General features: G+C 30.7%; 2 protein-coding genes and 1 pseudogene across 4 annotated transcripts; all 3 read left to right on the top strand.

Moving 5' to 3' along the window:
- The first annotated feature begins 1,610 nt into the window (after positions 1-1,610).
- LOC107623595 (uncharacterized) lies at positions 1,611-4,029 on the top strand. Of its 2 annotated transcripts, none has more exons than XM_016325922.3 (2): positions 1,611-3,228; positions 3,707-4,029. In XM_016325922.3, exon 1 carries the CDS (start codon positions 1,809-1,811, stop codon positions 3,189-3,191), a length of 1,383 nt encoding a protein of 460 aa, XP_016181408.1. In that variant the 5' UTR covers positions 1,611-1,808; the 3' UTR covers positions 3,192-3,228; positions 3,707-4,029. The 2 variants fall into 2 exon arrangements, with proteins under 2 accessions (XP_016181408.1, XP_016181409.1); XM_016325923.3 differs by having other exon boundaries at positions 1,665-3,228; positions 3,714-4,029.
- Positions 4,030-9,193: 5,164 nt separating this feature from the next.
- Positions 9,194-9,999, top strand: LOC148579139 (vacuolar iron transporter homolog 2 pseudogene; annotated as a pseudogene).
- A 152-nt stretch (positions 10,000-10,151) lies between these two features.
- LOC107623596 (peroxidase superfamily protein) lies at positions 10,152-11,842 on the top strand. 2 transcript variants are annotated; one of them, XM_088505745.1, is made up of 3 exons: positions 10,152-10,656; positions 10,730-10,892; positions 11,342-11,842. In XM_088505745.1, the coding sequence occupies exons 1-3, from the start codon at positions 10,264-10,266 to the stop codon at positions 11,743-11,745; spliced, it is 960 nt and encodes a 319-aa protein (XP_088361871.1). In that variant the 5' UTR covers positions 10,152-10,263; the 3' UTR covers positions 11,746-11,842. The 2 variants fall into 2 exon arrangements, with proteins under 2 accessions (XP_088361871.1, XP_088361867.1); XM_088505741.1 differs by having other exon boundaries at positions 10,159-10,656; positions 11,318-11,842.
- The last annotated feature ends 796 nt before the right edge of the window (positions 11,843-12,638 follow it).

Below are 12,638 nucleotides of genomic sequence, written 5' to 3'. Positions count from 1 at the left end.
ATTACTATTAATAGGAGTAAATAGCTATTAATATTCTATTTATAAAAGATTAGTATCGTTTGACAAAAATATTCTGTCATTAAATTTAAAATAAATTTTGTTAAAAATGATATAAAAATCCCAAAATACCATTTTATCATCTTCTCCATTCCAATCTTTTAACTTAATTAAATTCATCATACAACTCTAATAATAACGACTCTAATCCCTCACTTTACCTCCCTCGTTTTTTCACAAAACGACCTCCTTCTTTTTCTTCTTATAATAAACACCATTCTTCTTCTAAACACCAAAAGGGTGACAATAGGGGTGGTGGTAATGCATCGAAAAAACCGGTAACAACAGCAGAAGATTCTAAAAAATTGTATACTCCAGAAACCACTGTTGATCGTAGAGAATGCCACACTGCTAACGACGCTCAAATTGCCGGCAACAATGGCAAAGTTGATGCCTTGCCAGCTGTACTGGTGGCAGCGCCGACCGCCGATGGGTGTTCACCAAGTTTGGTGGCTAATAAATCAAGGAGCTTCGCTCATTTTAAAGGCTAACAAGGTGAGTAGCGAGCAGGATAATATCTTCTAACAAACAAAGCAGCAAAAGTAAAGAGGAACAAGAGAGTCCTGATTCAATGTCACTGAAAATGAAGAAACAAAACAATATCTCCATTTCACTGGAAACTAAAAAATAAAGATCTGTCATGGATATTGGTGGTGGGAACTCGTTGCCATTCGCGGCGGACGGCGGTGAAGCAAAAAATGTGTTATTTTTATGATCCAGAAGTTGAAAAGTGAAGATGAAAAGGGTATTTTAGAAATTTTATAAAATTTTAAACGGAATTAATTTTAAATTCAACAATTGGATATTTTTATCAAACGATATTAATCTTTTATAATTATAACATTAATTTAATTTTTTTTATGATTAATTTGGTCAATAATTAAATCTTTGATAGGAAAAAATGATCATTTACTCTATCTATAGAGTTAAGTAATAAAGTAATTTTCATTATACATTAAAATCGTTTTCAAAATTTTAATTATACCGGTCATATTTTTAAAATTGACAAAAATATATCATTTAATTCATAACTAATTTTTCATTAAATATGTACTAATATGATTCCACGACATAAACTATTAGTAATTCGTGTCATTTCATGATTTAGTATAATGATAAATCAATCAACAATATATATTATGCTGAAGTGACCATTATGACACACATTACAATACTAAATCACTTATTAAATCAATTTTTTTTTTTTACTAAAAATAGGAAACTCGAATCTACAACCTCTTAATTGAGTATGGAGAGACTATGCCATTTGAGCTATTACTCATTGGCCACTTATTAAATCAATTATAATATATTTATATACGTTATTTAATTAATTTTTAATATATATTTTAAAATAAAAATTTAAATACAGTTAATTTTATATAAAATTAATAATTAAAAATTCGTTAAATAATTTAATTAATTTGATTAAATTTTTATCTATTTATTTTTAACTATCAACTTTGGTTAAAATTGATTGCAACTAACTTTCTAGCATATTTTAATTATGCACACGATTATTACCAAATTGTGCGAGATGAATACAAGGATCAATTATTGAAGATTTAACCATTTCTTTAGTAGATGCTCGAAGATGAAAAGTTTCACTCGCAGATAACAGCGCGTGAACTTTGAACGTTCAGCAATGATTCACGTTAGGGATAATAATCCCAAATCCCTAATCTCCTAATTGCCAAAACCCTAAGAATTTCCCTCTCGAAAAAGTCAACCTCACCGGAGTTTCGCCGGTGATGGAGCCCCTCCAACTGGAGAAGCGAACAAAGCCGCTCTGGAAACCCCCCAAGACACGGGAAATCCCTTCAAATCACGTTATGGAGTGTTCATCGCAGAAGAAAACTAGGGATTTGCCGAACTTGACCGAATGCCATGCGTGCGGATTCAAGTTCGACGTTTGCACCGGTAAGAATGGACTCAGAACCCTTTATAGCGAATGGCGTGTTGTTCTTCTTTGCAGCAAGTGCTTTTCTTCTGTTGAATCTTCTCGAATTTGCACATATTGTTTCTCTGAAGCTTCTTCCGATTCGTTTCGTTGCATTCAATGTCGGCATTCAGTGCACCAGAACTGTTTCTTGAAATACAGGAATGCTGCACCATGGTCTTATTCCTGTATAGGTTCTGAATTTTCTGTTTGTGTGGATTGTTGGATTCCCAAACCAGTGGCAATTTCTAGAAGTAGAAGAAAGGTTAAGGGTGGAGTGATCAAGAGAAAGGGTAGGGTTATAGTAGAGAAGGTGAATTCTAATTCAAGGGTTTTGAGAGGTGGGGATTTGGTGAGATCTATGGAGGATGTGGTTAAGGGTGCAAATCATGATATGGAAAAGAAGGATGATGCAGCTGCTAAGGCCAGAGAGGAGGCGGTAAAGAAATCTGTGGTGGCTAGAAGGGCTGTTGAAGTGGCAAATAATGCTTTGAGCTTGGTACCGAACAGAGAAGAGAGTGGTCTTAAGGTTGATGATGTAAAGTTTGTTGATGGTTCAGTGATGACGTCTGAGTTGCATTTGAATAGCTCATCGAAGACTTCAAAGAGACAATGCTTATTGAATACAAGTTGCTTGGATACTCCCAAGATATGGGATTCAAGTCTTGATTCATCGTTGAAGAGATTGGATTCATGGGATGCTAGTGGTTATGAACCTTCTATTTCTGTAGGATCTTTGGATGGTGGTTCTTCAAATGACCTGAATCGTCGCTGCATTGGCACAAGTGACATGAAAACTTGTGCAAATGATGGTGGACGCACAGCTGAAATCAATGCTGAAGAGATTGAGGATGAGGTCTTGAATGAAGGTGAGGGAAGTTGTTCTTTTCGGTTGATAAGCCATGGAGGAGAAGACAGTGGGTTAGAATCTGATCGCAAGCAAGCAGATCCTGCATTGTGTGGGGATGAAAGATGTAATGGAAAGCCTGATCGCTATTTCTTGAAGTATATGAGGAGAAGGTGTAGGTTAAAACCAAATATAGAAAGTAAACCCAATAATAATAAGGCTTATCTTGAGAGTCATGACGCTGCTGTTGGGCTTCGATCCAATTGTTCTGGGGAATTGAGAACAATATACAATGCTTCATTTCGGTCTTATGCTCCTTTGCAAGCACGCATCTGCTTGCAAAAGTGAATATTTCAAAGCACCTTCCTGGAAGTTAAGGGAACAGGTGAAGTGAATCTTTTCTTCTCCCTGTTTATGGTTAATAGTTAATTTGTTGTTTTTGTGTGTTGTCTTGTATTTGCTCTTCTGCTTTTGCTTTTTAAGCTGTGGCTGTTTTTTTTTTTTTTTTTTTTTTTTTTTTTTGTTGGGGGGGGGGGGGGATACGGGATATTTGGTTAATTCAAGAATTAATGGCTGTGGAGTGGATAAAAGATCATCAATAACCTTAGTGTTCTTAAGAATTTCTTTGATTAGGCAATGCAGCAGTTTTTATAACTTCACATTTGGAAGTTCATTTTTCATACATAGTTGTAACATTTGAGGCTACCAATTTCATAAGAGAATTTCTCAAGTTTATGTTTGTCCTCCATATGGAAGTTTGATTGTACCTGTATGATCGGTCAAGTCTTCCACTGTTATTTTTGCTTGTTTAGATTCTGTGCCTAATTTTGCTGACTTTACCCTGAATTCTCAATGACCTATAGTGTACAGGTGGGAAATTAGTTGGACAAGAGTCACAGACTGGAGACGAATGCAATATTCTGAAAATCATGTCATTTTGACTGAGTACCTTAACAATGGTGGCTGGGAATTTTTTGGTAGTTCTGTAGTCTGTTTGTTGTTGTAAGATGGTATGGTTTTCAAGTTTCAACTTTAGAAAGTTTTCATTCAAATAGGAATAGAGTGCAGTCGTGCTACATTCAATGGCTCTAATTGGTTTGGTCATGATAGGGCCTGATTTTTGAGTTCTTAGAAAATTGTAAAATGAATACCCGGGAAATTAGTTATTGAATCCAAATTTTGAGTATCCTGATTTGCTTATTACATTATTCAGATTTCTAGCAGTTGCTTTAGATCATTGGTCCGACTGAATAGATTGGTTAAGTTTGTGGAGTTGCTTGGCCCCGTATGTGTAGCTTCTTATCCTATGCAGCGATGTGTGGAATCATGTAGGTCCTTTTCTTTAAAGGCCAAGGGTTTGTCAAGTTTCTATTTCAAGGCTTGGATAATAATCAATTCACTTGCCTTAAAAAGTGAATGGTTAAGTAATAAGTATATCTTGGGAGGTCTTATGGTTTATTACTTTTCTACATTTGTGAAGTGTTTGGTTGGAGTGAAAATGAGGTACAAGTTTTTATGAATTACTTTCTTGTGTAATTTACTCATGAAATAGGTTTCTACCCTATTTTTACCTCTTAACCAAACATTTTTATGATGCCCGGACATATGATACAGCTGTTTGTTTAATTGTTTTACATATGTTACCACACTGCACACTCTATTACTGAAAGTGCAATTTATGATGTTATAAGTGCTGAACTTTGTTGTAGTAAGCTTCCATTTTCAATGTGGACATGTCCATGACCCCTCCAAGATCATCCCATACCGCTAAATATGAATAATCATTCATATGCAAGCGATTATTATTTTCCCAAAGTCGCTTGAGTACTATAATGATAATAGTGATGAAACCCCAGGAAATGAACTAGTAATAGTGCATGGGGAAAATAAGTACGTTTTCTCAGTATTATATCTTGGCAATCGACATCTGGATATTCATTATTATAAACAAAATTGCAATAATCTTCTAATTAAAGTCGGATACAAGAAATTAACATTGACACCCAAAGAGAAACTCTTACGAATTTAAATAATTCCGCATTGTGTCCGTAGGCATTGGGACATGTTAAATGACTATTAGAATTTATTGTTTTCATTAATTAGTCATCAATATTTAAAAATGTGAGTTAAAATATGTTGTTTAATTATTAAACTAAAATAATTGAGTTAATAACTAAAAATTATGACTAAAAACAATAAATTCTAATAGTTTTCTAGGGTTTTTCTTATTTAATGACACGAGCAAGCCAGTTTGACAAGTAATTTCTTAATATTGGACAATATGTAGTTATGTATACGCTGCATATTTCTTTTATTTTACTTTTTAGAAAACTATTAAAAAATCGTAAAATTTGTTAATAAAAACGAACAAGAGAATGGAGGACGGCAACAATATGCATGTTGACAAACAAAAATAGAATGTTGATATTGTTACCAGTAATAATGTGAATATGAAGTTAATTAATTTATGTCAACTCTCTTTGCTTAGATACTGTGATTATATGCCACCAAGATGGGGGGAAACCTGAATTTGAATTCCATTTATGAGCGATAAGAAGACACGAAATCAAGAACAACACTATTCGTTAAAAGTAGTTTTCTAATTGGAGAAAAAGAGAGAGAAATGATGACCTTTTGAAGCAAAAATAAGTACATTCAAAAGCTGGCATTCTCTCCATATAATTTTTTATAATGATGAAAGGTTAGCATAGAACCGATGGTACGGTTTTTTACATATAGCTTAATTATAGTTGCTGCCACTCTGCTCTTAAAAATGACAAATGATGTAACATAAATTGGAGGAGAGAAGGCAATAGGAGAATTTCAATTCTCCGAAGAGGCATTCCTATAATTTAATGGTTAATTATAATATTATGTTATACTTTAGGAAAGTTATCCCATATACCGGTCGAAAAGTGCGGAACATGAAATTCAGCGTACGATCAAGTAGCCCTGTTAAATTTTGTTTGTTAGTGAAAAACAAAAAGTCAAATATAACCTTGAAAATGAATATGGAATGACATTAATGACCAGCTATAAATGCACAAAAGGTGTGTGGCTTCTTAAAGGGTACTGGTAGAGTAACTTTGGGAGCTTGGACTCTAACCCTTTTTGTGCCCAGTAACACAATTTTTTAAATACTTGTCTAATTTTAAAAATTTCTATTAAATTCTCTTTAATTTCTATTTAATTCTCTCTATTTTTTAATATAATATTGTATAAAAAAATTACATTACTTTTGGTTTACTTGTTAAATTTAAAAATATGAAAACACATACATTTGTCGAACTGAATTTATTTTTTTATAAACTTTTTTTTTCATTGATTTATTTATAATTTTTCATCATCATTACTATTATTCTATCACTGCCATTATCTATTGCTATTATAATTGTTACTATAATTGTTGTTGTGGTCATCATTATTGTTATTACTATTGGTTAATCGTGAACAAATTCTATTTAATTAATTAATTAATCAATAAAAATAATAATTGTGAACAATTTTTCTTTTAATTCTTTTGTAAATGCAGTCTTTTATTTAATTTGGAAAAAATAAATATTATTTAAATTATAATTATTTTTATAATTTTTTTAGGTAATCATCTTATAATAAATATATTAAGAATATGTTTAATTATTCTGTTAGTCTTTGTAATTTTATCAAATTTGTAATTAGATTTATATATTTTTTTTCAATCATGTTCCTACACTACCTTTAATTTTATAATTAAGTCTTTTTGTGTCAAAAATATTAAAATCAACGAAATATTTCCTCTAAAAAATTTCTGGTCAAAGTTCTAATTAAATTTTTAATTGTGGGTACATTCAATTTGTATAAAAATATTTCATTAACTCTAGCATTCTTATACTGGAAAGGATTGAATTACAAAATATAAAATAATATAAAAATTCAATTAAAAGAAAAAAATTTAGTAACCTAATTATAAATTTGATAAAATTATAAGGACTAATAAAATATCAAATCTTAAGAATATAGTTGAATCAAATTTCAACTCTTTTTTATATATAATTAGACTCTTAAATATGAACTCTATCAAAGATTTTTTTTTTTCGTAAATTAAAAGTTTTTTCTTATTTTTCTGTAAAAAAGAATTAGTAGTGAATTTTTTTACTTTCAAATACTTTTATTATGTGCTCTTTAAAACTAGTTATTTTAATTTTGAAAAATATTTTTTTTTGTTGTCTTTTTGTATTATAGTCATAACATATTGTAACACATACATTTAGTTTAGTTTTATAATAATATCTCTGATGTTTTAAATATATTTTAGTTTTATCTTTGACAGTTATTTTAGTTATACCTCTAAAAATATTAATATCATATAACATGACAAATTGAACTATTAGTAATACCTGAGTTTAGTACTGCTATATGTAAGTGACAAATTAGCATAACATTATGAGGTTATTAATTTGCCATTAACTATTGGTTATTACAATCAATTTTTATAAAATTAGTCGTGTGATTCTTATTATGAGTAATACAAAGCAAAAAAATACAAAGTTAAAAGAAGAAAAAGGTGCTTTCAATTATATTAAGTATAAAATAGACATAGATTTCATATTTAATTAGAATAGAATTAAAAAAAATACAAATATGTGATATTTTTATTTTAATTAGCAATTGAGGTATATATATATATATATATATTCACTCATAATCTCATATAATGGGTATTTATTACTCTCTTTTTTTTATGAAATATGATAGTATAATATTTAAATCCTAACTATTATTGCATAATCCATGACTTGTTCTATTCATTTTTTTTTTTTATGATAGTTATATTCTATCCTATCTATGTAACCATGAATAATTTATATAATAATTTTGGTAAATAAAAAATCAATAATTTTGTGATAATAAATAATACTACATACATCATTGACTAAACTAACTGTATTTAATCAAATTTGTTTTTTTTTAATCATAAATTAATTAGAAAAATACCATTCATAAACCTTAAAATTTAAAAATATGATTGATTATGCAATCATATTGATGATATCAAATTAAACTTTTAGATATACTCATTAATCATTAAAAGAAGAACCCCTATTGTACTTAATTTAAAATATTTTATTTCTTATAAAGTCTATCAACTTTACTCTATTTTTGATTAATATTCAAAATTCCTACTAAAATAACTTTTTAGGTTTTACAAAATATAACATACATAATTTTAATTACAAACAAAATTAAGAACTTACCATTATTTTCTATCAAATTTTAAATGAATGTTTAAGCTCATTATAAATTAAATATATTTGTAAGTTAAAAATATTATGTGCATATAAAAAATTAAATATTAAGATAATTACAATGTATTAAGGTAATACATAGGAACGGAGTTATGTTATATTTTGAAAAAAAAACTAAAAATTAATTTTATAAAAAAAGAGTTAAATAAAAATTTATACATAATTTGTTAAAAAAAATTAAGAGGGAGCGTTGTCCCTTTTACTTTATACAAGATTTTGTCTTTGTTTATACATATTAATTTACATATTTTTAATTAAATAATTAACTATTAAAATAATTAAACTTAACATAATAGAATAATAAAATAATAAATAAATAATTAAACTATTTTATAGTACTATAATGAAAAATTTTATGAAAATTAAATAATATTTTTATACACAATAACTGAATTTTTTTTATATACATTGCATGATTATTTTGTGAGACTCGTTAAAAAAAAAGAAGAAAAATAACGCCATTTAGTGCAGCTCAGCCAAGACATATCACATATGGCGGCTAGAAAAAATGGCTTTTAAAATTTGTCTACGAGGACAAACTGACAACTTCAATGTACAAAACTTGTTAAAGGAAAAAACGGTTACATGTCTACATGCACCATCCAGTCTTCATGTTCATCCGTGTTTCATTCGCCTAATCTGGACCTTATATTTTTTTTATTATTATATCTAAATGGTTAATGTTGTTGGAATATCATATTTCAAAAAGGATATCGGCATACGTGAACATCTTCCTATACTTTATATATTTCTAATTTAATTACGTGATGTGCACTTTAATTTTCAAATTTTAAAAATCTGTAAAATTAACTTTATAATTATAAACAAAAAATATATATGTGTTATTTTATATATTTTATATTTTAATACGTAATTTATACGAATATGAATATTTAATAGCATGCTTGAATTATAAAACAGGGTAAGCTGTATCTGTGTGCTGATTTCCGGCATCATATTTTTGTATTAATAAATTATTTTAGGCAAAAGTAACAATCAAGAATTGAAAAGAATCTATATATTCTGAGATATCTCATTTCAAAATCTCCTTCACTAACCTGTGCGATGGCTGCATTTGTACCCTCTGATATGGTTTCAACCAACCATAACAATGGTGGAGTTTTAGTTGTTGCAATCAACAACAAAGACGAGAAGGGACAACAAATGATGAGTGAAGAAAAAGAAGAAGAAGAAGAAGAAAAGAAGATTGACTACTCGCAAAGAGCACAGTGGCTTCGTGCGGGTGTAATGGGAGCCACGGACGGATTAGTATCAGTGGCTTCGTTAATGATGGGAGTGGGAGCGGTTCGAACCGACGCAAAAGCAATGCTTCTTGCTGGTTTTGCAGGATCAGTTGCAGGAGGTTGTAGCATGGCAATAGGTGAGTTTGTTTCTGTGTACACACAGTATGAAGTCGAAGTTGCTCAAATCAAGAACAAAACAATTTCTCAAGACGTGCAAATGGTTAAGAAAGCGTTACCTAATCCATTGCAAGCTGCATTGGCATCTGCATCGTGTTATTGTTTAGGTGCGGTGCCTCCTTTGGTGGGAGCAGCGTTTATTAGAGACTACCGTACAAGGATTATGGTGGTTTTGGCGGTGGCTACTCTCTCTTTGTTTGTGTTTGGTTGGATTGGCTCTGTCCTTGGAAACACACCAATGCTTAGGTCTTGTGCTAGGCTTCTTCTTGGTGGATGGATGGCTATGGCTATTACTTTTGCCTTAACCAAATTGTTTGCTTTTACCGGTTTGCAATTCTGATCACTTATTATTATTATTAACTATGTGATGTAATTTTCTCAATTTACTCATCAAACTTTTTTGCTTTCTCCAATCACTTGTAAGTGTGATGTTTTTTAAATTCTTAGTCACGAAGTTAATAAATAATCGAAAACTGTTAGATAATAATTTAGAACAAATATGTTTAGTAGGCTCAACTATTAATTTTATACAAAATTAAGCATAAGTATTATTTCACATAAATATAAGTATTGACCAAAAATGTTAGGATGAGTATGAGTATATTAATAGAGAGTTGAAGTGCGTGCAGCGAGGAATGGTATTTGTATTTGACACGTTGGTGACATGAAAGTTAAGAGGTGTCAGCAGGAAGTTGCAAAGTGATAGGAAGAGGTATGGGGGTGGTTGTATGGGAGTTGTTGTGGTTGCTAATGGTGTTGACAAGTTGTTGTGAGGGTCAGTTTATTCTTCAAGTGGGTTTCTACAGAAACACGTGTCCTGAAGCTGAGTCCATTGTCCATGGCGTAGTGAGAGACGCCGTTGCCTCTGACCCCAACATGGGGGCGGCCTTGCTCAGGCTTCACTTCCATGACTGCTTTGTTGAGGGATGCGACGCTTCCATTCTCATCGACGTGTCATCACAGCCGGAGAAGCTTGCATTTGCTCATCAAGGCCTCAGAGGCTTTGAGGTCATTCAGAGAGCCAAGGCTCAATTGGAAGCTTCTTGCCCTGCCCTTGTTTCTTGTGCTGACATTCTCGCTTTGGCTGCCAGAGACGCCATTGCTCTGGTAACAAACCTTCCGCTTACTGCTTACTCATGCATGTTATGTATGCTTCTTATTCATTCAATTATTTTAATAGACCAATGGACCAATATATCAAGTTCCAACTGGACGCAGAGATGGTTTCGTTTCCAATTTTAGCCTTGCAGATGAAATGCCTCAAGTTACTGATTCTATTCAGATACTCAAGGCCAAGTTCCTCAACAAGGGTCTCACCCACAAAGACCTTGTTCTTCTCTCTGGTACTCTCTCTCTCTCTCTCCCTCCCTCCTTGTCATGCATGGTGGATGAGATGGTGGTTGTTGAGGAAGTAAAGTAATATGAACTTGTTAGCTAATTAAACTATGGAATAGGCCAAATTGCCACGTGTATACACAAATATATAACGAACTAATTTGATCGTAAATTTAGGAGGTTAAATTTAGGGAAAGTATGAGGAGCCAATGAAATACTTGTACAATGTGTACAATGGAGGTTTATGGAGTATTAGAGATATAACCATTAGTATTACCTTTTTCCATTAGTTGAAGTTTTTGGCATGAGTGGTATCATGATATGATATTAGAGCGGGAATGTTTAAAAAATTACTCTATTGGCTCCTTAGCAAGATTCATAATATTATTATTATTATTATTATTATTATTATTATTATTATTATTATTTACAGCTGCACATACAATTGGAACAACAGCATGCTTCTTCATGACAAAAAGGCTATACAACTTCTTCCCGGGTGGTGTGGGAACAGACCCAGCTATCAACCCAAACTTCCTCCCAAGGCTGAAGGCTAGGTGCCCTCAAAACGGCGATGTTAACGCTCGCCTCGCCATCGATGAAGGCGGTGGGACGGAATTTGACAAACACATTCTCAAGAACATAAGGGAAGGTTTTGCTGTCTTAGAATCTGATGCTAGGCTTAATGATGATATATTCACCAAGAGTGTTATGGATTCCTACTTTAGTCCCCTTAATCCAATTTTTGGACCTTCTTTTGAAGCTGATTTTGTTGAGTCTATTGTGAAAATGGGCCAAGTTGGTGTCAAGACTGGTTTTCTTGGAGAGGTTAGGCGAGTTTGCTCAAGATTCAATTCATGAATTCAAACTACATTATAAGTTCTTCTAATTTATATGTATCAATCTATGCCTTCTACTAGTCTTTATTTTTAATTACCTAATTCTATTGTTATTGTTATAGAATATTGGTGTTATGATTGGTGGCGAATCCAAAAAATTCTAGTTATGGACGCAAAAGTATACTAAAATAAATTTTGTTAAACATTGATATATTTATATTTTGAAATGACAATCATATATATATAAGAATCCAAAAAAAAAAAACACTAGATCTATATATAAAAACTGAAAGATATATTAATTAAAATAATAAAAAATTAATTGGAATAGTTTTTTCTAGTTTTTTAATAATTAAATATTATATTTTAATATATTGTCAACTTAAAAAATATTAATTAATAAATAGATAACATTCTTTCTTTTCTCAACCAATTTTTGAAGGAAAAAACTAATAATTTCACTTTATATTTAGAAAATTAAGTTTCAACTTAGTAATTAGTTACTTGGTTAGTTTTAAAAAATATATTTATTAATGTTTATTAATGTTGAATTTGTTTATTTATATTTTTAGTTTTGATACTTATAATAAGATAAATATGGTTTCATGTTAAATTTAATAATATAAAGTTTCTTTTAACATAAATTTTAATGGGAACAAAGATGATATAATAATAAGCAAAATATATTGATCTATATGTATTTATTAGTTTGTTTTCAAACTTGTAGTGGGGACAAGTGCCGCCCCTCCTTCTCAACTATGTCCGTTCCTGGTTATAACAATATACCAAAATAAGATTATATAAAAACAACTTTAAGAATGAAAACTAAAATAGTTATCTCTTTAAACAAAACCCATCACAAACATATATCTGATTAAGTTTATTTTCCGAGGAATTGGCACTGACTAAGCTAAC

Source organism: Arachis ipaensis, chromosome B10 (assembly GCF_059453495.1).
Source record: "Arachis ipaensis isolate K30076 ecotype BB chromosome B10, ASM5945349v1, whole genome shotgun sequence".
Classification (NCBI taxonomy): domain Eukaryota; kingdom Viridiplantae; phylum Streptophyta; class Magnoliopsida; order Fabales; family Fabaceae; genus Arachis; species Arachis ipaensis.
The sequence above is the reverse complement of the archived record's forward strand: the minus strand, read 5'-3'. Positions and strand labels throughout refer to the sequence as shown.